Source organism: Geotrypetes seraphini, chromosome 1 (assembly GCF_902459505.1).
Source record: "Geotrypetes seraphini chromosome 1, aGeoSer1.1, whole genome shotgun sequence".
Classification (NCBI taxonomy): domain Eukaryota; kingdom Metazoa; phylum Chordata; class Amphibia; order Gymnophiona; family Dermophiidae; genus Geotrypetes; species Geotrypetes seraphini.
This window is the reverse complement of record NC_047084.1, coordinates 305,690,773-305,718,073: the sequence shown is the minus strand read 5'-3', so window position 1 is coordinate 305,718,073 and position 27,301 is coordinate 305,690,773. Positions and strand designations below refer to the sequence as shown.

The window sequence follows — 27,301 nt, the reverse complement described above, 5'->3', positions numbered from 1 at the left end:
AGCTGGCTGATCGATGCTTTAACATCGGTTTGCCTTGCACAAAAAATAGTGATCATCTATAGCGATCTGAAAAAAGAGACAGGTTATACCAGTCTTACTAACTGTTCAGCCCTGAAAATAATAGTGTGTTTAACATTTATACCATAAATACCATTTTTACAATGCAGTAGGGACATATACTTGTGTTATATTTTCGTTGTGAGCAAGTGTGTTGAAGGTTTGTGTTATTCATGCCTGTTAACAGCGTAAAATATAATAGAGGGCTGCAAAAATATGGGTGCCAATGAGAGAAGGCAAAATTTTTCATCCCTCACGATTAAAATATGTAAGAGTAGGGCCAGAACTTTATACAGTACCACCCTCATTTATGCCTGGCATTTGGATAGTCTGCTGCTACCTCTCTGCCCCCTCCATCCAACATCAAGGGTTTGCTCTTGCCATACTATTTAAAATTGCGTGAAATAACGGTGTTTGTTTACTGCGTGTGCTTTGTGCTCCAACAGTCAACATTATGGACGGTGGTTGTAGGCTGTGTTTTATACAGGCTGCCCTTGACCTGAGAGGAAGAGGAAATGATGGCAGCTATGACTGACGTAGTAAATCTGGCACATGCGTACATTGTCACTATATCAACTGGACTATTTTGTGCATTGTGTGTGTGTCGCTCTCACAGCAATCAATCGGACAATTACAGCGAACTTCTGTGCACATCATTTGCATGCAAACTTGTTTGAGCATCGATCACTGTTTTGAAATTGGCCAAAAAAAATCAGCCCACAGCGACCCACATTGTCTTATCAACTATGTTTAGTGCATCTAGCCCTCAAGTCTAGTTCTCCTTTCTTCCACAGTCCTTCCCACAGTTAAAAAAAAAAAATTCCTATCAGAAGACTTGCTGCCCTTAAGTTCTTCCCAACTAGTGTCTCTATCCACAGAGATCTGGATGTACTCTAGTCCCTTTGTGTTTCCCCCCTCTCCCTCCCCCCCCAAAAAAAAGCTAAAAGTATCTTGAAAAATATCAACTACAATGAACAGAATGAATATTCCTGCTCCAATAGCTTGTTTAGAGATATAGGAGGAGCCAAAATAAATCTCAAGAATGTCCAGATATAAGCAACAGGATGCCCATAAAGAAGATGATAGCCCAGTTACAAGTACAGTAACTATGACATGCTCTGGTTGCTGACTTTGGGCACTTGAGATAAAAAGTCTTCGTCTCTAAGGGTGAGCAAGCTGTTCCTTTCTTTTTATGGTCGGCCTTTACTTAGAGTGTTTGAGTGACTATATATATCCCCTACAATCGTTTAATTTGCTCTTGTCTTGGACAGGAGCATCAAAGCCAGAAATACTACTCCTGCCCTATTCACTGTTTCTTGACCAAGCAAGAGAGGCAAAGGAGTGGGTGCAATTTTGATGTCCCCAGCGCCCTGTGCACTAACCTACATATGCCTCGTTTCAGCTGTCTTCCTAGAAAATGGAAGTGAAATAAGCAGGGGGGATGTGTATGTTGACAAGACCATGAAGGTATTTGTCATCTACATGTAATCTGTTGATAGGTTCTTGCCCACCGTGCCTTAAAATCTCAGTTTGTGGGCAGTCTGAGATATTTGGGTTTGAGAGATGGGGTTATAAAAGTGGGTCTCTCTAGAGTGTGGTGTATGTTAAGGAGTGAGTTAGCGTGTGAGTGGCCATGGTGACTGATTAAAAAAAAGTCCCCTAGCGCCTAAATGTTTTTTGTATATGCATATCATGTTGGTTCAGCATGTGTTTGCACCTTCATAGGATTTGGGGTTCAGAAAGGAAGATTTAGATCATTTTTCAAAATATTATACTGAGAGAGTAGATGACCACACAAAGATTGTTTGGCTTATTGAATGATTATTTAAAGATTGTAAGACATGCTAATCTTCATCTTCATTTTACTCTCTTTCAGTTTGAATGTCACAATTACATCCGAATTCTGGAGTATGTCAACAGCACTCATGTCTATGTGTGTGGGACCCATGCCTTCAATCCTCACTGTGGTCTCATTGTAAGTACGAGTGAAAAGCTGCTGAGAGATTTTGAAAGAGTAGATGATGTTGTATATGAGCGCTAGTGTATGTTTTGTGTTAGGAACTGGCGGGAGGTCTCTTCCCATCTTTTTCCATATTTGCAAGTTCATAGTGACTCGACACACTCCAGGAATCCTCTGCTCTATTGTTTCATGTAAAGTAAGTAGTTCTGATTAGCCATTGACCACTTTTCTATTACTATTTTTAAAGTATTGCATTTGAGTGGATGGTGATGACATAGGTATGGCTTAGTTATCTGATCTCATGGTTGCAGCTGGAAGTTCCATGTCCAGGCCTTTCATTCCCAGCCACACAAATAATCTCTGAGAATTTTCCCATAGTGTGTGTTGTCAGCTTTAAAAGTCTGTGCTGAAATAACCCCCTCTCTCTTCCATGTGTTTGAATTTAAAAAGAGGAGAAAATATGTTGTTTGTACTTTAACATTTGGGGAGCCTCTTCCCTCTCCATTCACCACATCGCTACCCCCTGCATTCTTTGCTGGTGTGTGTTAGTACACCTCAGGGAGCTTAGTATGCTTGAATGGTACACCAAAATTAGGAAGTACAGTACATGACTAGCAATCTTTAGAATATATTTATACTGGGGTCTTTTGGTGACAGGGTACACATGTGCAGGCCATGATACTTGCACATCCTGTTGTGGCATGAACCCACATAGAAATATTGTGACTGCTGGAACTGGGTTCTGGAGGAAGAATGGGGGGATGGTATGCTGCAGCACCAGAGAGGAACGAAGTGATGGTTGGCTAGAAAGAGAGGATGCCAGCACACAGTTCCTAGAAAACTCTTGGAATCATAGGGCAGCAAAAGGGGCAGGAGTGAGGAGAAAGAAGGGTCTGGACTGGGCAGAAGAGGGCCCCCCAGTAGTGTCTGGTCAGCAAAGCCATGGGTCCAGATGGACTGCACCCAAGAGTGCTCAGAGAGCTGTGCGATGTCCTGGCGGAACCATTAGCCATGCTCTTCAATCTCTCCCTAAAAAAGAGGAGAGTCCCCCTGGACTGGAAAACGGCGAATGTTGTTCCTCTACACAAGAAGGGTTGCAGAGCGGAGGCTGCGAATTACCGACCAGTGAGTCTCACATCGATAGTATGTAAACTCATGGAAACACTAATTAAAAGTAAGTTGGACATGATCTTGGATGAGGGGAATCTTAGGGACCCTAGTCAGCATGGATTCACTAAGGGTAGGTCGTGTCAATCCAACCTCATCAGCTTCTTTGATTGGGTGACAGGAAAGTTGGACTCAGGAGAGTCTCTGGACATAGTATATTTGGATTTCAGCAAGGCTTTTGACAGCGTACCACACCGCAGGCTGCTAAACAAGATGAAATCAATGGGGTTGGGTGAGACGATAACTGCATGGGTCAATGATTGGCTGAGTGGTAGACTTCAGAGGGTAGTGGTTAACGGTACCCTATCTGAAGCATCGGAGGTGACCAGCGGAGTGCCGCAGGGCTCGATCCTTGGTCCTCTCCTTTTTAACATATTTATAAGGGACTTGACACTAGGACTACAGGGTAAAGCAACATTATTCGCCGATGACGCAAAACTGTGCAACATAGTAAGTGGAAGCTTTTTACAGGATAGCATGACAAAGGACCTTCGTATGTTGGAAAACTGGTCCTCGACATGGCAGCTAGGCTTCAATGCTATGAAATGTAAGGTCATGCACCTCGGTAGCAGAAATCCGTGCAGAACTTACACCTTAAATGGAGTAACATTAGCTAGGACCTCAGTAGAACGAGATTTGGGAGTAATCATCAGTGCAGACATGAAGGCTGCCAAACAGGTGGAGAAGGCCACATCCAAGGCAAGGCAAATGATGGGATGTATCAATAGAAGTTTTGTCAGTCGGAAACCAGAAGTCATAATGCCGCTGTACAGAACCATGGTGAGACCTCACCTGGAATACTGTGTGCAATTCTGGAGGCCACATTACCGTAAAGACGTGCTTAGAGTCGAGTCGGTTCAGCGGATGGCCACTAGGATGGTCTTGGGGTTCAAGGGTCTCTCGTACGAAGAGAGACTGAGCAGACTGCGGCTCTACACTCTAGAGGAACGCAGGGAGAGGGGGGACATGATTGAGACATTTAAGTTCATCACGGGACGTGTCGAGGTAGAAGATGACATTCTCTTCCCCAAAGGACCCTCGACCACAAGAGGGCATCCGCTTAAACTTAGAGGGGGGAAATTTAGTAGTGACACCAGGAAGTATTTTTTCACGGAAAGGGTGGTGGACCACTGGAATGAGCTTCCGGTGCAGGTGGTCGAGGCCACCGGCGTGCTCGACTTTAAGAGAAAATGGGACACTTACGTGGGATCCCTACGTAGGTCGAGTCACTAGCATCTAGACTATTGGGGTGGGTCAGTGGAGTGGGCAGACTTGATGGGCTATGGCCCTTTTCTGCCGTCATCTTTCTATGTTTCTATGTTTCTAATCTTCAGCAAATGGCAGCTAGTTTGTTTGCTATTTAAACGTCATTGTTATGCTGTGAAGAGGTTACTGTTTCAGTTTGTCTTCAGAGCAGATTGTTTCCTACTTAGAGATGAAAATAGTTCACCAATTAACTGATAATTATTGGAAGACTGCAGTAGTTCTAATCTGGAAAGGCCTAATAATCTTTGAACTCCCTCTGAGAAATGGAATAGCTGGTAAGTCTGATCAGGATGTAGCTTTTGTGTACATCCTTCCTCTCGCCCACTCCCCTTTACTCTTCTTCTGTGTTTTGTAGAGTTCTGAGTAAATATTACCTCCTCCTCTGTACTTCAGGGTTTGTGCCTTTTGTAGGTTACTGAAGTTTGGAATATGCTGTGTAGCCCTTTCTCCTACTTTTCTCAGTGTGTTGTGGATGGAGGCCTGGCTGGTAAATGTGCTGCTACATCGGTGTATCTCAAACTGTGTGCCTCCTGAGATTTCAGGTGTGCCGCGGCACACCGGGGAGGAGGAAAGGTGCTGACTGACTGCCTACAAGACATGCCTTTTGTGGCAAGAGGCACGTCCTGTAGACAATAAGCTAGCGCCTCTCCTCTCTGGCCCCTCTTCCCTGCTGGTCTCCCCCTGCTGGCATCTTAGGATCTGTCTGGAAGGCCTTCATGCATGTGCGTGATGTCATCACGGTGATGTCCGTGCCTTGAGCCGTGACCACTAAGTTTAGTGTGCCATGGCTTGAGAAAGTTTGCGGGACACTGTGCTACATGATGAGGAATATGGTTGAATCAGTTTTACCCAGCTGTATGAATCTGGATATTTATTTATTTGTTCATTTTTATAGCCAGTCCTCCCCAGAAGCTCAGAACGGGGTACAATAAAATAAAAATTAGGTACTTGGAAGTTCCCTAACTGTCCCGAAGGCTCACAATTTAGCTAAAGTACCTGAGAAAACAATTATTAAATAGTAATGATAATAATTCAAATAATAAAACTAAAATCCATTAAACATATTCGGATAGGAAAGATAGAGATATAGACTAGATATGTACATCCCAACAAGTATTCAGTGAGTAAATTAAAATTAAAAATAAAATATAGAAAAAAATCTGGGATTAAGTTGTTTTAGAAGACCCAGGCAGTGCGCCATAGACCGACTTATGCAATAGTTGGAGAGGGCAGGATGTGAGGGGAGGTGAGGAGGTAAAAAGGAAAATCTTAGACATTTGCGTGTGTGTTTCACTGAGGAGGAAACAAGAGGATGGGTTCAGAGGTGAAATTGCTGCCAGTTTGTTTTAATTATTTACTCCCAATCTGTTACTAGGACATTACCAATGTATCATTCCTTATGCCCATCTGTCCTTGGCCATTCTTTGTCCTGGCCCAAGTGCATTCGTCTATTCAACAAAACTCCCTCTTTTTCAGAGCGTAACAGATTTCCGTAATGTGACACATAATGAGAGTGGACGAGGAAAGTGCCCGTTCGATGCTACCCAGCAGTATACTGCAGTCATGGCTGGTAAGTGCCTTGCTTATTTTGCCAGTTTGCTTGCTCACATGTTCCTGTGTCCGTGCTCCATTTCTCTGGTTGCTTTCCAATACCCATGTGTATTTACTTTTTCTTTTCATACGCATTCTAGCTGACTCTTTTGCTCCTTAATTATTGGTCCTTTAAAGGAAAAAAAAAATGCTCTTTTAGAAACACAAGTTAGCTGTGATATGTAGGGCTAGAGCTATGAAAGTTGGTAGTGATGCACTTCGTTTGACCCAGCTCCTCTGTAACCTGCAGCTGCAGGTATCCAGTTTATGAGAAAATGGGCCAGTACGAGTTGAAATGGCTTTATGAGGGGGTGCTGAAAAGTTCTCAGCCCAACCAAGAAAGGAATGATATGGAGCCATGAAACTTACAAGTTATTCCACATATTCACCCCTAAGTTCAACACACTTGGTACATCATGTCTGAAGTTTCTGTAAACCTTCCCAAAAATACTCTGATGTCTGGTCACTGAAATACTGCTCTGCTACTGCAATCAACTCTGAATCACTTGGAAATTGTCTCCATTTCAAACTCTTTTTGAGGTTTGGAAACAGAAAATAGTCAGATGAAGCAAGATCTGGTGAGTAGGGTGGATGGTCTATGCCAGGGCTGCCCAAGTCTTGTCCTCAAGATCTATTGGCAGGCCAGGTTTTCAGGATATCCACAATGAATATGCATGAGAGAGAGATTTGCCTGCACTGCCTTCTTGGTATGCAAATCTCTCTCATGCATATTCATTGTGGATATCCTGAAAACCAGGCCTGCCAGTAGATCTCGAGGACCGGACTTGGGCAGCCCTGGTCTATGTACTGAAACCCCAACTATTTCAAAACATCCATCATTTTGCCAGCCTTGTGAGCAGGTGCATTGTCTTGCAAAAAGAGAATTCCTTTCCACAGCTTTCCTCTTCTTTTTTTCTTTCAATGCCTCCTTTTATCAGCACAGCAAGTTGCAGTAGAATTGTGCATTAACCGTTTAGCCCCTTGGAAGATAGTCAGTCATTACAACACTTTCCTGATCCCAAAACACTATGGCCATGACCTTTCCTGCTGACTTTTGGGTCTTGAATCTCTTTGGCCTTGGAGAACCTAAGTGCCGCCATTGCATGGACTGTTTTGTTGTCTCAGGATCTTAGTGGTATAACAGTAACTAGTTGTTCCAAAAGATTGACACCAGCTCGCTGCAAAACCAACTTGGAAGTGTCCGCTCAATGTCATTCCTCATCAGCATTCAAACATTTGAGCTCTCACTTGGCAGAAAGCTTCTGCATACCCAGTTGCTCATGGATTATACACCCAACATGTTCTCTGGATATATCTGTAATGTTTCAGCAATTGTTTTAGCCAATATTCATTGATCTGCCAAAATCAGGTCCTGGGCAAGGTCAACAATTTCAGCAGTTGACACCGTTTGAAGACTTCCCGACCTTGCTGCATCTTCGGTCTCAATCTTCACACTGAAAGTTTGCACACCACTTCTTCACTGTGGTGTATAATGGGCATTTGTCATTCAATATTTGCATCATACATTTATGGATTTTCTTTGGAGTTTTCTTCTGCAGGAATAGGAAATTCATGATAGCTCTAAGTTCCATACTTGAAAATTGCACACTTGAAAATTGCACACTTTTTGTTGACATGGTTCAATCAATGACCTGAAACAATATCAGAACATAGCATTACAATTCTGCAAATTGGCATGTTGCAAAATAAAATAACACTCTTTTTAGCTACAGTGGCAACATAGCACTCAGAATTTAAGAAGATGGGTAGGATGAGAACTTTTCAGCACCCCCTTCGTAAATGTGTGCAATATCAAAATGAGACTGGCTTCTTCACAATTTTTAAATGCAGGGAGAAGATATAAAGTAGGTTAAAATCAATACATGCCCTGCAAAGTCCAATCCCCCCCCCCTCAATTTTTTACATTTTGTTTTGGTGTTTTTAAGCATGCAAAAATATTATCGACCGTCTATAACAGGGGCTCTCAACCCAGTCCTCGGGATACCCACAATGAATATGCATGAGATAGATTTGAATAGAATGGAGGTAATGCATGCAAATTTAATTTCATGTGTATTCATTGTGGATATATGGAAACCCTGACTGGTTAGATGTGTCCCGAGGACTGGTTTGAGAACCCCTGATCTGTAATGAAGGCTTCTATTTTCAGGTACAGTGGTACCTCGGTTTACGAGTGCACCGGTTTGCGAGTGTTTTGCAAGACGAGCAAAACATTTGCAAAATCGGTGCCTCGGAAACCGAGCATGGCTCGATTTACGAGCACCCCCCCCCCGGAATCCGGCACCCCCCCTGCGATCTGGCACCCCCCCTGCCTCGAACCGGCACCCCCCCGCCACGATCCGACCCCCCCCGACATGATTGGGCACCCCCCCGCCACGATCCGACCCCCCTGACACGATTGGGCACCCCCCCGACACAATCCGACATCCCCACCCCCCGAAACAATTGGGCACCCCCCCCCCCCCGCCGCTTCTTACCCTCATCTGGGCACTCTTGAAAATCAGCCTTCTCCTCTGCTGGGCCTTGAGCATCTGAGCATGCTCAAGGCCTGCGAGTTCACGTTCTGAACGTGAACGTGAACTCGCAGGCCTTGAGCATGCTCAGATGCTCAAGGCCCAGCAGAAGAGGAGGCCGATTTTCAAGAGTGCCCAGATGAGGGTAAGAAGCGGCAGGGGGGTGCCCAATTGTGTCGGGGGGGGGATGTCGGATTGTGTTGGGGGGGGTGCCCAATCGTGTCGGGGGGGGTTGGATCGTGGCGTGGGGGGTGCCGGTTCGAGGCGGGGGGGGGGTGCCTGATTGCGGGGGGGGCCTTCGAGGGGAGCAATGCCGGTTCTCGGGGGGGGAACGAAACAAAGCGAGTTTCCATTATTATCCCAGGACAAGCAGGCAGCATATTCTTAACACATGGGTGACGTCACCGACGGAGCCCTCGGTACGGACCTTTTTAACTAGAAGTTTCTAGTTGGCCGCACCGCGCGTGCGCGAGTGCCTTCCCGCCCGACGGAGGAGTGCGTGGTCCCCAGTTTCTTCGTTTCCGCGGAGCGAAGAAGACGCGTGTGTTTTTTCAACGGCCGTTGAATCCACTTTTTTGCCTTCCCGCTCGCGCTTTTTTCCTTATTTTTTCTCTCTTTACCTTCGGGTTTATTTTTCTTTGATTTGCAAAAAAAAAAAAAAAAAAAAACTTTGCTTTTTCGCCTTTTTTCTTTCGTTTTTGCCCCGGCGGGGCCTGTTGCCAGTATACAGGCCTCGGGCTTCGATTTTGCGGAGGCTATCTTTCCCTTCATGCCCCCGCAGGTCGGTTTTAAGAAGTGCCAGCGGTGTGCACGCCCGATCTCCATAACTGACCCACACAATTGGTGTTTGCAGTGTCTGGGTCCGGAGCATCGGGCGGACTCCTGCACCCGCTGTGCCACTCTTCAAAAGAGAACTCTTAAAAACCGAAGAATTCAACAAACTCTTCTCTTCGGCACCGAGTCGGCGATGGACTCTTCACCTTCAACGGCGGTACCTCAAAAATCGGCACCGTCGACCTCGACACCGACCGACCCCACATCGGCGTCGCTGGCGCCAGGTAAGCCGGCTAAGAAGCCTTCCTCTTCCCTCGAGCGCCCTCCAGCTACGGTGGCGACACCGTCCCTACCGGTATCGCACCGGTCCCGCAAACGCTCCGCCCCGATCTCGGTGAGTGCCTCGTCATCGGCCTCCTCATCGCCGGGGCGTGGAGCGGCATCCAAGGAACCGAAGAAAAAGAAAGCGGTTCCGATGCCACCCCTAGATGACCGTATCTCGGCCATCTTAAAGGCTCAACTCCAGGAGCAGTTGAAGAAACAACTTGAACAACTGTTGCCCACTATCCTGGCACCGCTCCTTCCGGTACCAGACCGGCCCGAGCCCCGTACCGAGCCCCCGGTATCCACCCCTTCGGTACCGGTGAACACCTCCATGCCGATCCTTTCGGCCCAACAACTTCATGGCGATCCGGTGGTTCATTCTCAGGCCACATTGGATCCTCCTCGGCACCAGGCGGTACGGCATTCTTCTCGGGACCGAGATCGACGCCGGTCGTCCTCCCCTGGTACCGTTTCGGTGCGCTCTGGAAAGTCTTTGTCCAAGACTCGCCATGCCGCGCCCTCCACCCCGGTGTCTCGACATGCACCAGAGGTCAGGGACCCTGACTTATGGGAGGAAACTCCTCTCGGTACCGAGGAGGATCCCTCCTCATCTGATGAGGAACCATCGGCACCCGATGCCACCTCTAAACCAGAGCAGTCCTCTTTTTCTAAATTTCTGAGGGAAATGTCTGCTGGCCTGTCCCTTCCCCTAGAATCTGACTCAAAAAAGTCTCAAGCCTTTCTAGAGGCTTTAGACTTTGAGCAACCTCCCAAGAAGTTCCTCAAGCTTCCCGTGCATGACATCCTACGGGAAACGTTTTACAAAAACTTGGAAAATCCCCTCACGGTACCGGGAGCCCCCCGTAAACTGGACAACCTTTACCGTGTCATCCCTATACCTGGATTCGACAAATCTCAATTGCCCCATGAGTCCCTTTTGGTGGAATCCACCTTAAAAAAGACTCAGGGCTCCAGTGTCTATGCCTCTACCCCTCCTGGCAGAGAAGGTAAGACCATGGACAAGTTTGGCAAGAGGCTTTACCAGAATGCCATGCTTGCCAACAGGGCAAACAACTATTCCTTCCATTTTTCTTTCTACCTGAAACACTTGGTCCAACAACTGTCTGCCCTTCAGAAGTACCTTCCTGAGCGCAAGGTCCCGCTATTCCAACAACACATCTCTGGCCTTCTCCAAATGCGCAAATATATGGTCCGCTCAATATATGACTCCTTCGAACTCACCTCTCGGGCCTCTGCCATGGCCGTAGCCATGCGTCGCTTAGCCTGGCTCAGAGTCTCCGACCTGGACATCAACCACCAGGATCGTTTGGCCAACGCCCCCTGTCTCGGGGATGAACTCTTTGGAGAGTCACTGGATTCCACCACCCAGAAACTCTCGGCCCATGAGACCAGGTGGGACACCCTGATCAAGCCGAAAAAGAAGGCTCCGCCTGCCCGACCCTATCGGCCTCAATCATCTTACCAGCGGAGGTTCTCAGCCAGGCCACTCAATCCGCCTCCCCAACAATCTCGGCGACCCCGTCAACAGCAGCACCATGCCCAGGCTCGATCTCAGGCCACTCAACCCTCTAAGCCTCCTCAGCCTACTAAGCAATCTCAGCCCTTTTGACTCTTCTCTCCAGGGCATAGCCAGTCATCCACCCTCGCTGCCTCTTCCACAGCCTATCGGGGGTCGTCTCACCATTTTCTCCAGCCGTTGGGAAGTCATCACGTCGGACCAGTGGGTCCTCAACATCATCCGCCACGGCTACTCTCTCAACTTCCTGACTCTTCCACCGGACAACCTTCCCGTAGAGTCTGCTTCACACTCATCTCAAACCCCCCTCCTCCTGAGGGAGGTTCAATCCCTCCTCCTTCTCAATGCCATCGAAGAAGTACCTCCAGATCAAAGGGGTCAGGGATTCTACTCCCGCTACTTCCTGGTTCCCAAAAAGACGGGAGACCTCCGTCCCATTCTCGATCTCAGGGACCTCAACAAGTGCCTGGTCAAGGAAAAGTTCAGAATGCTCTCCCTTGCCACGCTTTACCCTCTTCTTTCTCAACACGACTGGCTATGTTCCCTGGACCTCAAAGAGGCCTACACTCACATCTCCATCAATCAGAATTCTCGCCGCTACCTGCGGTTCCAGGTGCTACACCACCACTATCAGTACAAAGTGCTACCGTTTGGCCTCGCTTCCTCCCCCAGAGTCTTCACCAAGTGCCTTATAGTGGTGGCGGCCTTCCTCAGGTCTCACAACCTCCAGGTGTTCCCCTACTTGGACGATTGGTTGGTGAAAGCACCTTCATCTCAACTCGTGCTACAAGCTACTCATCACACCATCTCTCTCCTCCACCTCCTGGGGTTCGAGATCAACTACCCCAAGTCGCATCTGCTTCCCACCCAGCGACTTCAATTCATTGGAGCAGTTCTGGACACCACGCTGATGAGGGCCTTTCTCCCCTCCGATCGCCAGCGGACCCTGCTCCATCTCTGCCGTCAGGTACTCATGCACCCCTCCATTCCTGCCCGACAGATGATGGTCCTCCTGGGTCACATGGCCTCGACGGTGCATGTCCTTCCTCTGGCACGTCTCCACCTTCGTACGCCTCAGTGGACTCTCGCCAACCAATGGTCGCAGACTACAGATCTTCTTTCTCATCCCATCTCTGTGACATCATCTCTTCAGCAATCTCTCCAATGGTGGTTGAACTCCTCAAATCTTTCCAGGGGTCTGCTCTTTCATCTGCCCCCTCACTCTATGATCATCACCACGGATGCGTCCCCCTACGCGTGGGGAGCTCACCTAGGAGATCTACGCACCCAGGGACTTTGGACCCCACAGGAGCGTCATCATCACATAAATTTCCTGGAACTCAGAGCCATGTTCTACGCCCTCAAGGCTTTCCAACATCTTCTCTGCCCTCAAGTCCTCCTCCTGTGCACAGACAATCAAGTCGCCATGTACTACATAAACAAGCAAGGCGGCACCGGATCTCGCCCCCTTTGTTTGGAGGCTCTGCGCATCTGGACCTGGGCCACGGACCGCAATCTCTTTCTCAGGGCGGTCTATATCCAGGGCGAACAGAACTCTCTGGCCGACAATCTCAGCCGCATCCTTCAACCTCACGAGTGGACGTTGGACCCTCCGACTCTGCTCTCCATCTTTGCTCGATGGGGCACTCCGCAGGTGGACCTCTTTGCAGCACCTCACAACCATCAGCTGCCCCAATTCTGTTCCAGACTCTACTCTCCTCACCGTCTGGCTCCGGATGCATTCCTGCTCGACTGGAGGGATCGGTTCCTGTATGCCTTCCCTCCACTTCCTCTGATGTTGCGGACCTTGTCCAAACTCCGCAAGGACAACGCCACCATGATTCTTATCGCACCTCGGTGGCCTCGCCAACACTGGTTCTCACTCCTGCTCCAACTCAGCTCCAGGGAACCCATTCTCCTTCCTGTGTTTCCTACTCTACTTACGCAGCAACATCAGTCTCTACTGCATCCCAATCTGTCTTCGCTCCACCTGACAGCTTGGTTTCTCTCGGGCTGACCTCTCCAGAGAACCTATCTCAGCCGGTCCGCCTCATCTTGGACGCCTCCAGGAAGCCAGCCACCCTCCAATGTTACCATCAGAAATGGACCAGATTCTCCTCGTGGTGTCTCCGGCATCATCAGGAACCCACCTCCTTAGCGGTGGAAACTGTATTGGAATATTTGCTCTCGCTGTCCAATGCTGGCCTCAAAACTACCTCCATCAGAGTCCACCTCAGTGCCATCACTGCGTTTCATGAGCCTATTCTCGGAAAACCCCTCACGGCTCATCCTCTGGTTTCCAGATTTATGAGAGGTCTCTTCCATATCAAACCGCCTCTCAAGCCTCCTCCTGTCGTCTGGGACCTCAATGTGGTTCTCTCAGCACTCATGAAACCTCCGTTTGAGCCTCTTGCCACTACTTCACTCAGGCTTCTTACCTGGAAGGTGCTTTTCCTAATTGCCATCACCTCTGCCAGGAGGGTTAGCGAACTGCATGCACTGGTTGCTGACCCACCATTCACTGTTTTTCACCATGACAAGGTTGTTCTGCGTACCCACCCTAAATTCCTTCCCAAGGTGGTCTCGGCTTTTCACCTCAACCAGTCCATTGTGTTGCCCGTCTTCTTCCCTAAGCCTCACTCGCATCCTGGGGAACAGGCGTTGCACACGCTGGATTGTAAGCGTGCCCTTGCTTACTACCTTGATCGTACCAGAGCTCACCGAACATCCCCTCAGCTATTTTTATCTTTCGATCCCAACCGTTTGGGTCGTCCTGTCTCCAAACGGACACTTTCAAATTGGCTTGCTGCCTGTATTGCATTCTGCTATGCTCGGGCCGGTCTCTCACTGGAAGGAACTGTCACGGCCCACAGAGTCCGAGCTATGGCTGCTTCTGTAGCTTTCCTCCGTTCCACGCCCATCGAGGAAATCTGCAAGGCGGCCACTTGGTCCTCAGTTCACACGTTCACTACTCACTACTGTCTGGATGCGTTCTCCAGACGGGATGGACACTTCGGCCAATCTGTGTTACAAAATTTATTTTCCTGATGGCCAACCATCCCACCTCCCTCTTTGTTAGCTTGGAGGTCACCCATGTGTTAAGAATATGCTGCCTGCTTGTCCTGGGATAAAGCACAGTTACTTACCGTAACAGGTGTTATCCAGGGACAGCAGGCAGATATTCTTACGTCCCACCCACCTCCCCGGGTTGGCTTCTTAGCTGGCTTATCCTAACTGGGGACCACGCACTCCTCCGTCGGGCGGGAAGGCACTCGCGCACGCGCGGTGCGGCCAACTAGAAACTTCTAGTTAAAAAGGTCCGTACCGAGGGCTCCGTCGGTGACGTCACCCATGTGTTAAGAATATCTGCCTGCTGTCCCTGGATAACACCTGTTACGGTAAGTAACTGTGCTTTTCCTATGGGGAAACTCGCTTTGATAAACGAGCATTTTGGATTACGAGCATGCTCCTGGAACGGATTATGCTCATAATCCAAGGTACCACTGTACTTATAAATTGGGAATTTATTACACTATGTGGTACGTAGCTGGGTACCTTTCCTTTCTGAATTAAGTGCATAGATTAAGAACATAAGAATTGCCATACTGGGATAGACCGAAGGTCCATCAAGCCCAGTATCCTGTCTCCAACAGTGGCAACCCAGGTTCCCAGTACCTAACTAGATCCCAAGTAGTGAAACATATTTTATGCTGCTTATCCTTGGCCTAGTTATAAGTGGTTGATTTCCCCAAGTCATCTCAATAATGACCTATGGACTTCTCTTTTAGGAAATTATCCAAACTTTTTTTTAAACCCCGCTAAGCTAACTGATATCACCACATGCTCCTGCAACAAATTCCAGAGTTTAATTGTTTGAAGAAATATTTTCTCCAGTTTGTTTTAAATCTACTACTTAAAAGCTTCATCGCATGTCCCCTAATCCCAGTATTTTTGGAAAGAGTGAACAAGCAATTCACATATACCACTCCACACAGTATTTTATAGACCTCTGTCATACCATGCAGCTAAAGAATTGTCAGTATGGAAAAAGCATTAAAATAGAGTGAAAGATCCAATGCAGGCTGAGGGAAACGTGAGAGAGTACTACGGAAACGCTTTTCTGTTTTAATCTCTCTTCATCAGGGATGTTTACTGATGTTTGTTGATTAAATCCTAAAATTGGGAGCCCTGTGTATAGCTGTACCCCCAAGGCAAAATAGCTGTTGTAAAAATAAATTTGCCACATGTTCCGATGCTTGTTTGCACGAAGAAAATGATTTTGGTTATGCCATATAACGTAGAATTACATTCCATAGTTGAAACTAGATTCTATCTGGGAGTTTTTCAGCTGGTAGCTTGGCAGATTAGTGATCATTCACCACTGGTGCTGACCCCTAGATATTCAGTGCTGGACTATTTCCAGCAAGTGGTATTGAATATTTGGGTTTTCACTGGTCGGCTTGGATATGCCCAGTTAAGCTGCTATTCAGCACTAACTGGGCATCACGTAGCTAGCACTTAAGGTAAAGGGGTGGGACTTGTATACCACTTTTTCTGTGTGGTTTACACAATAACAGTGGTTTACATCAAGTTTCAAGTTTTATTAATTTTGATATACCAACCATCAAGTTAATATCTGGCTGGTTAACAATATGTTTAAAAGAAAGAGAAATTTAACAAAACTAAAAAAAAGAGGCATTGTGTATTTACATATAACATCACAAAACGAACTAGACCGTGAGGATAAAAGGGAAGGGAGGGAGAAGTTACATATTTGAGAAGAAAATGGAGATAGTAGGGTAAGGATAAAACATAATGGAGGGGGGCGCTTTAAAGAAAGCGGTTACATATTTTAGACAGGTACTTATTTTGTACCTGAGGCAACAAAGTGTTAAATGACTTGCCCAGAGTCACAAGGAGCTGAACTTATAACCTCAGGGTGCTGAGGCAGCTGTTCTAACCACTAGGCCACTCCTCCTCTCTATATGCTAACCTTGGTTCATAGACAACGGCGCGAAAGACAAAAGCGCGTGCCGACAATTGAGCGCAGCGCGCGCCGCCGCACCGCTCTAAATTACAGTTTTTAGGGGCTCCGATGGGGGTTTTTGTTGGGGAACCCCCCCCAGTTTACTTAATAGACATCGCGCTGGCGTTATGGGGGGTTTGGGGGGTTGTAACCAGTGTTCCCTCTAAGCGGGCGGGTGTTGTGAGCAAACTTTTTTCACTGTGAGCTAAAAATATCGGGCGCCAGCAAGTTATGAGCCAAATAAATATGTTGCTTTCTACCACAGAACTTCCTTACGTTTGTATGGAATCTATCCCCTTTCAACTTTAGAGAGTGCCCTCTCGTTCTCCCTGCCTTAGCTACTAAGTCTATTCCCTTCAGTACCTTGAATGTTTCTATCATGTCCCCTCTCAATCTCCTCTGCTCAAGGGAGAAGAGGCCCAGTTTCTCTAATCTTTCGCTGTACGGCAACTCCTCCAGCCCCTTAACCATTTTAGTTGCTCTTCTCTGGATCCTTTCGAGTAGTACCGTGTCCTTCTTAAAGTACCAGTGCTGGACGCAGTACTCCAGGTGAGGGCGTACCATGGCCCGGTACAGCAGCATGATAACCTTCTCTGTCTCTTCAGTCCAGCATCTGCCCCTTCCATTCACTGTCTGTCTTTCCCTGCCATCTCTCCTCCTGCCCCCCCCCACCCCCCAATTTGGTCTAGCATCCATCATCTTCCTTCTGTTCCCCTCATGGTCTGGCATCTCTATCCTTCCCTCCCCCCTGTGGTTTTTTAGCATATCTCTCTTCTCATTTCCTCCACTCAGATCTGATCATTCTCTGCTCTCTCTTCCCTTTTCTTCTCTGGTCTTCCTTCTCTATTTTCTGCCTCCATCTAAATTAAATTCTTTCTTACTATTTAGTCCCGTTTCCCTCTTTTCACTGTGTCTACACACAGCTTGTCACCCCTTTCCCTCACCCCTCCATTATCTTACTATTTTCTTCCCCCTTTATTTATCTCCTCCTTCCATCCAGTATGTGTTCTTTCCCCACTTCCATTCAGCATCTGCTCTCCCTTCTCAACTGACATCCATCTGCCTTCTGCTCTCTCTCCCTTCTTCTCACTTCCATCATCTGTCCCCTTCTCTCTCTCTCTCATCTCCTCCATTCCATCATCTGCCCCTTCTCTCTCTCTCTCCCCCCCCCAACTTCCATCATCTGCCCCCCTTCCCCTCACCTTTGTGGGTCACTTTCTTTCCCCTGAGGGTGGCTCATGTCACAGGGGAAGCTTTGGCCGAGCAGAACCGCTTGATTGACAGTGGAACTTACTTGATTGATGTCGATGCTGGGGCCCGTTGCCGTTTGAAGGAAAAAAAAAAAGGTGGAAAAAAGGAACCTGTAAAGGCGAGAGGAAGGGAAACCTCCAGGACAGCTGCTTTTTGCCCTCCTTCAGCGGCCCAAGAGTTCAGACCAGCAGCGGCAGCTGTGTATGCTTTTAACTTCGGCACAGAGCTGCCCCTAATCAATAGTTTAGCGCGGTTTCATGAGGCAGCCTCGGGGCCTTTGATAGCCGGCCCGCTTCGATGATGCGATGTGGGCCGGCCTAGCAAAGGCCCCGAGGCTGCCTTATGAAACCGCGCTAAACTATTGATTAGGGGCAGCTCTGTGCCGAAGTTAAAAGCATACACAGCTGCCTCTGCTGGTCTGGAGGTGCGGAGACAAGGCAGGAGGCAAACGCGGTGGAAGGCAGGAGTCCCGGCGAAGGCAGGAGTCCCGGCACAGCGACTGCAACAGGAAGTTGCAAGTCAGCTGACGCCGGCCTGTCGTTGCGGCGGGGGACCGAATCCTTCGCGGACCGGCAAGATTTTGTTTGCGGACCGGCGGTTGAAGAACTGTGCTCTACACTGTGTGCGCTGTGACGAGAAACTTGTGCGCTGCGAGGTAATATTTTGTGCGTGAGCGCACCCCAGCGCAGCTTAGCGGGAACACTGGTTGTAACCCTCCACATTTTACTGTAAACTGAACTTTTTCCCAAAAAACAGGGAAAAAGTGAAGTTTTCAGTAAAATGTGGGGGGTTACCGCCCCCACAACGCGGCGCGATGTCTATTAAGTAAAGTGGGGGGTTCTCCCCCACACCCCCCCATCGGAGCCCTAAAAACAGTAATTTAGAGCGGTGTGGCGGCGCGCGCTGCGCTCAATTGTCTGGGCGCGCCTTTGTCCCGGCGCGCTTTTGACCTGACACCGCTAACCTTGCCTGGTCAGCACTGAAAATTGGGGCATGAGTATGACCTGCCCCTAAGTCATCCGGCTCATGGCTACATGCTAACTGCAAATATTCAGGGGAGATAACCAGTTATTTCCCACTGAATATTCAGGTATAGCCAGCTATCTGTGATTTAACTGGTCAGTGGCCGTCACCGACTGGTTAAATCGTTTTAAATATCAGGGGGTATATGTCTGACAAAACAGTTTTACTGAAATGAAAACAGCAAACAGTTTGATACTACTCACTAGGAGATTGTGTATGAAAACCAATCTAAGTTTCAAGTTTCTTTATTTTTGATATACCCTCTATCAAAACAAGCGTCTAAACGGTGTACAATATAAAAAGATTGCAGAAAACAATTAAAATAAGTAAATAAAAGAAATATTTTATCAAATATTAAAAGTACTAGATGGATTCACATTGACGTACATGGAACAAAAGGGAAGTTGGGGAGGGAAAGGTTTTTTTAAAATACACTTCCCCCTCCATATTCGCGGGGGTTAGGGGCAGAGCCGGCCCGTGAATATTAAAAAACCACAAATAATATTCGGGCTGGTTCTAACCCTAACCCCCGCTTCCCCCGGCTATTTTAAGCCCTAAAAGTCCCCCCTTAAGCCTTACCTAGTGGTCTGGCAGGTTTTCAGGCAGGAGCGATCTTCTCACGCTCCTGCCCCGTGCAGATCACTCACAGGAAATGGCTGCCTTGAGCTCCCGTAGTCTCTCGAGCCATTTCCTGTGAGCGATTTACACGGGGCAGGAGCGTGGGAAGATCGCTCCTGCCCCGAAAACCTGATAGACCACCAGGTAAGGCTTAAGGGGGGGCTTACAGGGCTTAAAGTAGCCTGAAAAATAAAAATAAATTTTTAAATTTAAAACCGCGAATAAGCGAATCTATAGATACGGAATTTGCAAATATGGAGGGGGAAGTGTGCATCGAAGTAAAATTAGTAAAAAAAGAAAGGTAAATGGCAAGTGGTAAAACATTAGGATGGGGATCGCTTCCAAAGGCTTCCAAAGGCTTCACAAGAGTTAAAGGTTTGAGAAGCGGAAGCTGGTACTAGAGAGTAAAGGCAGCTTTAAAGAGAAAAGTTTTAAGTTTGGCTTTATATTTTTCAAGAGAGTTCTCGAATCGAAGTTCTAATGGATGGGCATTCCACAGAGGGGGCGGTGACTGAAAAAATGAATTTGCGAGTAGTATCGTAAAACAGTATGGAAAGTAGGACTGTGTGAAATGAGCTTTGATGTCTGAATGTAGTCTGTTTAGCCGATCTTGTATGTATTTTGAATCTACAATAAAGGCTGAGCTTTCTGTGTGGCTTATTCTTCTCGATAAATGTAAATACATTAAAAATGATGGGCTAATATTTTTTAAAAACCCCAAAACTGGGCTCCTAAATTTGTGCCCTGTTGTCCTCTAATTTTAGGAGACACAGGTTTTCAGCTGAAAATTCATCTTAATTCAGGATCTTAAGTTTATTTATTTATTCAATTTGCTATACTGTTCTCCCAGGGGAGCTCCGAACGGTTTACATGCATTTATTCAGGTATTTAAGCATTTTTCCCTGTCTGTCCTGGTATGCTCACAGTCTGTCTAATGTACCTGGGGCAATGGGGGGATTAAGTGACTTGCCCAGTGTCGCAAAGAGCAGCGTGGGTTTGAACCCACAACCTCAGGTTGCTGAGGCTGTAGCTTTAACCACTGCGCTACACTCTCCACATGTAAATTTAAGCCTGCAATTCATTTACTTAAATTTATGAGCCTAGTATTTGAAAATCAGTGCTCAACTCCTAACTCCCCCCCTCCCCCCCCATAAACCCTGCCCCTATATTTTATGTGCTTACATTTGTTTAATTAAATTTTGAGCATATATTTAGTATGTTTCAAAGAAACCAATTTAGGAGCATAACTCTTGAGTTACAGGCATAAATCATTTGAATATTGGGCCTGATATTCTCAAAAGTATATTAAAACGAGGGAAACGGAAGGAATTTTTTTTTTTTTTCAAGAGAGAAAGATGACTTACCAGATCTCTGTGAAGGGGTAAAGAAAAGATTTGGTATCCACATACAAATATCTTTGGTGTTTGACCTTCTATCATATCAAACTTTCAGGATAGGGGGGAGGGAGGTCAAGGTGATCATGAACAGATTTAGTTTTGTTTTTTGGTCCATCTGTTAGTGCTGCCTGATTCAGGGAAAAGATTTTTGATTCAATTCAGCTTACTGAAACAATTTTTTTATTTGATTTTGCTTTTTCTGCCTAATCAGGCTTTTTTTTTTTTTCCAAACATTCTGGCGGGTTTATTTTGTAGCTTCTTCACCCACCCCACCCCCCTTTCCCTCTCTACCCCCATGCCGGTGCTGTGGTGTAAACAAAATAAATAAAAAAGACTTTGCCTCTCTTTGTTAGGTCCTAGTTCACGCTCGATAACACCAGCTCTGGCAGGATACACATTTCAAATCTGACATATTGTAATCTCAAAATAGAAATAAAATTATTTTTTCTACCTTTTGTTGTCTAGTCAATTTATTATTCAAATCATGTTGGTCCCAGACTCTGGTTTCTGTTCATCTTCTGTTAACTCGCTCACCAGGGTCTCCTGCCCATTTGACATTTCTTCTTTCTCCATGCGCACTAGTGCTGCCCGATTCAGCAAAAAAAAATTTGATTCGATTCAGCCTATTGAATCGATTTTTCGATTTGTTTTTCCTGCTCAATTGGTTGTTTTTTGTTTTTTCCCCCAAACATCCTGGTGGGTTTACTTTATAGCCTTTTCACCCCTTTTATAGCCTCTTCACCCCCTTTGCCTTCTCCTAACTCCACTGGCGCTGTGGTGTAAACAAAATAAACAAACAAAAAAGACTTTTCCTCTCTCTGTTAAATCCTATCTCTTGTTTGCAATCTAACACCAGCTCTGGCAGAATACACATTTCAAATCTGACATATTGTAATCACAAAACAGAAAATAAAATTATTTTTTCTACCTTTTGTTGTCTAGTCAATTTATTATTCAAATCATATTGGTCCCAGACTCTGGTTTCTGTTCATCTTCTGTTAACTCGCTCACCAGGGTCTCCTGCCCATTTGACATTTCTTCTTTCTCCATGCCCACCATCCATCTTCCATCTCTGTACCTTCCATTCCACTGCCATATCCAACATTTATTTCCCACTGTCTACCTTCTCTCTCTCTCTTTCTCTGTCCCCCTGCTTTCTACTCTGGGTCAAACCTCTCTATTTCCCTCCATGCAGCATGTGCAACATTTCTTTCTCTATCCCCATGCACCATCTCTCCCTGCTTTCCACTCTATGTCCAACATTTCTCTTTCTCCAGGATTTCTCCCTCTCATCCCTTTTTTTGCATCTCTCCCTTCCTCTCCTCCACCCCTGTGCTTTGGCACTGAATTCAGCCACAGATGTAAAGTTCAAATTTCACTTTATTGATAGTAGCACAGTGAGGATATCTCATCCTCACGATTGCCCGAGTCAAGCCAGAAGGGATGAACTATTGAGAGAAACTTTGTTGAGGAGAAATAAATGAAGGGAAAGTGGGGATTTGAAAGAGAGGTGGTGGTTCACTTCGCAGAGTATATATGAAGGGAAGGGAACTGAACAATTGAAAGCTGGTTACAGATCTAGTTTGGTTAAGCTGGATTTCTAACATTTAAATTGACTAATGCTGAATTGAGATCACAAAGAGAATATATCGGCACATCAGCTGGAAAGACATTTGGTGCTCATATACTGCTGTAGTGCCATATTCAGTAATATAACACTGGAACATAAGAGGGCAAAAGATGAGAGCAAGGAGTCTGGGGCACTGACATTAAGAAGGGCTTAAAATCTGGAAACTAGGATGAAGCAAAGAGAAAACGCAAGCATACACAAAACTGGCTCACCATAGTTCTCAGAACCAGGTCAGAGCTGTTAACGCTACAAGTAAAAGAAAAAAAAACACTACTAGGAAATCAACATTGTGTAAGTCAGCTAGAATAGCAGGAAAGGAAGTCTAATTCTGTTATGTTTAAGGGGCTATCCTATATCATTTATGGTTTTTCACAAGATTTCAAGAACAAGGTTCTGTAATCACGAGCTCAGTATTTTTCATGATGTAATCATTCTAAACAGAAGAGTATTAATGAGTTTTAAGAAGATAGTATCATAACAGAATATGTGTTTTTGCATATAAAGAGATTCTTTGTAGCATGCTTTCTCATCCATTTATTCTGAAAGAACAGGGCGGTGGAGTCAGGACCAGAAGCAATTTTGGGTGGAGTTGGCGTCAGTAAAAATGTACCGACTCCTTCAGCTTCAAAACAAAATCTTACATTATAATATATGGTAAATTTTATCATTTTATTTTTTTGTCCTGGATCTAAAATACTGTTAAACATAACTTACCAGTACTTTCGATTCAGGACAAAAAATTGAAAGCCTAGACAGTAGTAAAATAGAGGAGCTGGAGTTAAGGTTTGATATACCGACATGCAGCCCTGAAAAAAGAAGACCAGCTACTATTACATGGTGTTCATCAGACTCTTGTTTTTTTTTTATGAGAACATGTACATGTGATGGTTAATGTCTTAAGTGTCCCTGCTTACATGTTTCTTACCTTTGTACCATATCTGTCCTTGATAGGACATCCTGAGACAATTGTATCCCTTTTTGGATCACCTAGTAAATCTGAACAAACTATACAGCTTCCCTAACACTTCTGTTTTTTTGCATTTCATAGGCCTTCCCCCACCCCAAGTGGCTTAGGAATAGATTGTGATTTTGAGTTGCTGTTTGTTGACTTGTTCCCTGTGATAGATTAGTTGAAGCTGGAATGATGTGTGTGCCTAGAGTAGACAGATGGCTGAACCGCTGAGTAAAGCTGCAACTTTTTTCTGGAGAGTAAAGAATTGTATGACAGCTATGCTAGAAAGTTTCAAGCAGTGGTGTAGCCAGGCAGACAATCTTGGGTGGACCTGAGCCCAAGGCAGGAGGACATCAATCTCTTTCTCGCCCTCCCTCCCTTCCCATCATCTCTCAGCCCATGCAACAGATTATTTCTCTCCCATCTTTCCCACTCCCTCCTACCTGTGTAGCAGACTCTCTCTCTCTCTCCCTCCATTCCCATTCCCCAGCCCATGTGTCCTTTTCTTCAGGTCACTGGAAGTGGTTCCTACATACTGCCAGTTGCTGACCCGGAAGTCTTCCCTTTGATGCATTTTGCATGAAGTAAGACTTCTGGGTCAGCTGCTGGCAGCATGTAGGAACCACTACCAGCAACCTGAAGAAAAAGTACGTGGACTAGGGGGATGGGGGGTGGGAAGGGAGGGAGAGAAAGAAGGAAGGTTTCCATGTTAGCTGATGGCAGCAAGTAGAACCTGCTGCCAGTAGCCCTGTAGCTTCTGGGTGGAAGGGCCTGTGCCTAAACTGGGTGGGCATGGCTTGTCTAGTCCCATTCAAGGCTATGCCCCTGGTTTCAAGTAAAGCTTCCTAAGTGCTGTGATTTGGTCATAGAATTCATTTTAATTTTCTCTAGATAGCACTTAGCACTGAAGGTGGGGCTGGAAGTAGTGCAGTGAGTTGCTTTTGCAGTGTGACTTTATTTTGAAAGATTAAAAGTGGAGATAGAACTAGAAGGGTTTCCTGCCTCCCTTTACCTTTTACCTCTAAGTAAAACTCTGCTGCACGACTCATCTTCTTCCAACCTCGCTACGCTCATGTCACCCCTCTCCTTAAGTCACTTCACTGGCTTCCTATCTGCCATCACATACAGTTCAAGATCTTCTTGCTGACCTACAAGTGTGTTCATTCTGCTGCCCCTCAATATCTCTCCTCGCTTCTCTCTCCTTATACACCTCCCAGAGAACTCTGTTCCTCAGATAAATCGCTCTTGGCTTTACCCTTCTCTACTGCCAGTTCCAGACTTTGTTCCTTTCATCTAGCTGCCTGCCCCCTATGCCTGGAATAAATTACCCGAGTTTGTCCATCAAGCCCCTTCCTTTAACTTGTTTAAAAGCAGATTGAAAACCCATCTTTTTGAAAACCCACCTTTTTGATATAGCTTTCAATCCTTAACGCTACTCCTCTGTCCTCCAACTCAGCTAGCTAATTAACCGTTCCCCTTAACTGTATCCATGACATCCTGTTTGTCTGTCTTGCCTGTTTAGATTGTAAGCTCTTTCGAGCAGGGACTGTTTTCTTATCCTTTGTGACTCTGTGCAGTGCTGTGTACGTCTGGTAGCGCTATAGAAATAATTAATAGTAGTAGTAAGTTTTGCTGCTGCTTTCTCAGACTCCTCTGCAGGTTTAGCTTGCCAATTAACAAGAAAGTCCTGCTTTTTTTTTTTTTTTTACAATTATTCCTATTTTGTAAAATTTCTATAAATACAGTATATTGAGTTCTATGTATCTTTGTTTCACTGAAATCCATCTTCTGCATCTCTGCACTCTAATGAAATGTAAACACTGAAAGGACCCTTCTTTTCTGTGGATAGGGCACACGCAGTCCTGTGCACCCCAGAGAAGAAAGATTAGCTTTATTTCTTTTATTTCTTTATTTATTATGTAGCCAGTAATCTAACACAAAGAACAGTTGCAAGCTAGCACAAGAACCCAGAAGAGCTAAAGCTCAAAACAATCCACCACATAAACACCAAAAACAGCCGACAACATCTTATCAGATATCCACGGCAAAAACAATTTCCAAAGAATACAGGATAGTAAACCCACTGCACAGGTACATCAAAACATAAAGAGACAGTCACACTTACATAAACTCCTCTAAGAAAGCATCTTTTTATTTTTTTTAATACAGTAAAAATGCATTTTCATGGGTGGGGGAAGGGGTTATTTATTGATTTAATAGTTTGAGGCCAGAGCTGTTGCTGAGTTCAGGAGGTCTAGTGACTTCTGTTTTTAAAGGATGACTTTTAGGGCTGATTGTCTGGCCTGATGGAAGGACCCGTCCAACTGGACAATGAATTTAAAATTTATTTGGTTATGCAAAAAGTCATCTTGCAAAGATCATCTGATAGCATCCGGTTTCTAGAGCAGCTGCTGCTGCTGTCGTATCTGCCACATGCCATGTGGTACATAGACGATGAGCTGATGTGTGTGTGAGTGAGGCTCATCGGGGAGGGGGGGAGGGGTGGTGAGAAATATTCCAATTAAATCAATCTTCTGTCACTAATTTATTTTCTGAAAGGGGAGGGCTGGAGAAACACTGTATCATTGTGCAGCAAATGTCTAGAGCAGCGGTCTCAAACATGCGGCCCGCGGGCCACATGTGGCTCTCCAAGTTTTTTTTGCAGCCCGCGGTCTGGACTGGATCATTCCCTTCCTTTTGGAGCAGCAGCGTGTCTGGCCGGTTCGTTCCGTTCAAAGCCGCGGGTTGGCGGCTCCTTGCGCTCTCCACTCCTGCATCGGAAGCCTCTCTGACATCACAACATCAGAGAGGCTTCAGACGCAGGCGCGGATTTCGCAAGGAGCCGCCACCCGCGGCTTTGAATGGAATGAGCCAGCCAGACACGCTGCTGCTCCAGTGGCGTACCAAGGGGGGGGCGGTCCGCACAGCTGGTCACCCTCCACTGTTCTTCCTAGTGCGGCTCGCGGCTCCTCTAGAGCAGGGGTGCCCAACTGCTTCCCTTCCCTTCTCTTCTCACCGCCGGCACCATGCTCTTTAAGCTCCCTACTTCTCTCGCCACCCGACCTCAATTCTGATGTCGAGAGGACGTTCTGGCTAGCCAATCGCTGCCTGGCTGCCCGGAATGTCCTTTCTGACGTTAGAATTGTAAAAGGACAAGAGTTGGTCGGCCCCGTGGAGATCTCGGCCTGTTCCCGATGGCGGCAGCAGCAGCAGCCTATTCCCCGGCGGCGGTGGTGGCATGGGGGAGAGCAGGAAGGAAGAAAGAAGGGGGTGGGCAGGGAGCCAGAAGGAAAAAAGAAAGAAGGGGGGGGGACAGGGAGCCAGAAGGAAAAAAGAAAGAAGGGGGGGGGACAAGGAGCCAGAAACAAAGCAAAAAATGGGACAAGGAATCAGAGAAAGACAGACATAGAAAAAGAAAGAAAAAGTTGGGGGAGGGAATGTGGTCTGGAGAAGAGGAAGCATACAGCAGGCTGAAAGAAGAGAAGAAACATTGGATGCACAGTCAGAAGAATAAAGTGCAACCAGAGACTGATGAAATTACCAAACAAAGGTAGGAAAATGATTTTATTTTCAATTTAGTAATAGAAATGTGCCAGTTTTGAGAGAGAAAAGATATTAAACTTTAAATGTGAGTGCTGCAGAAAAAATAGAGTACTTGGAGGGTCGCAGAAAAAATAGTTAATGTCTTATTAAAGAAATGACAATTTTGCATAAGGTAAAACTGTTAAAGGAAAGTTTTATAAACTATAAAGAGTTTAACCTCATGCAAAATTGTCATTTCTTTAATAAGACATTAACTATTTTTTTCTGCGGCCCTCCAAGTACCTACAAATCCAAAATGTGGCCCCACAAAGGGTTTGAGTTTGAGACCACTGGTCTAGAGGTACTACTCGAAATGGTCCAGAGAAGAGCGACTAAGATGGTTAAGGGGCTGGAGGAGTTGCCGTACAGCGAAAGATTAGAGAAACTGGGCCTCTTCTCCCTCGAACAGAGGAGATTGAGAGGGGACATGATCGAAACATTCAAGGTACTGAAGGGGATAGACTTAGTAGATAAGGACAGGTTGTTCACCCTCTCCAAGGTAGGGAGAATGAGAGGGCACTCTCTAAAGTTGAAAGGGGATAGATTCTGTACAAACGTAAGGAAGTTCTTCTTCACTCAGAGAGTAGTAGAAAACTGGAACGCTTTTCCGGAG

At 46.2% G+C, this 27,301-nt stretch overlaps 1 protein-coding gene across 1 annotated transcript in view; it reads left to right on the top strand.

Annotated features, from left to right (window-relative positions):
- The window catches only part of SEMA4F (ssemaphorin 4F), a 204,129-nt gene that overhangs the window by 127,743 nt on the left and 49,085 nt on the right, over positions 1-27,301 (top strand). The window contains exons 4-5 of the mRNA XM_033955328.1: positions 1,934-2,032; positions 5,927-6,020. Coding sequence (XP_033811219.1) covers positions 1,934-2,032; positions 5,927-6,020 — 193 coding nt within the window. The remainder of the gene's footprint in view (positions 1-1,933; positions 2,033-5,926; positions 6,021-27,301) is intronic.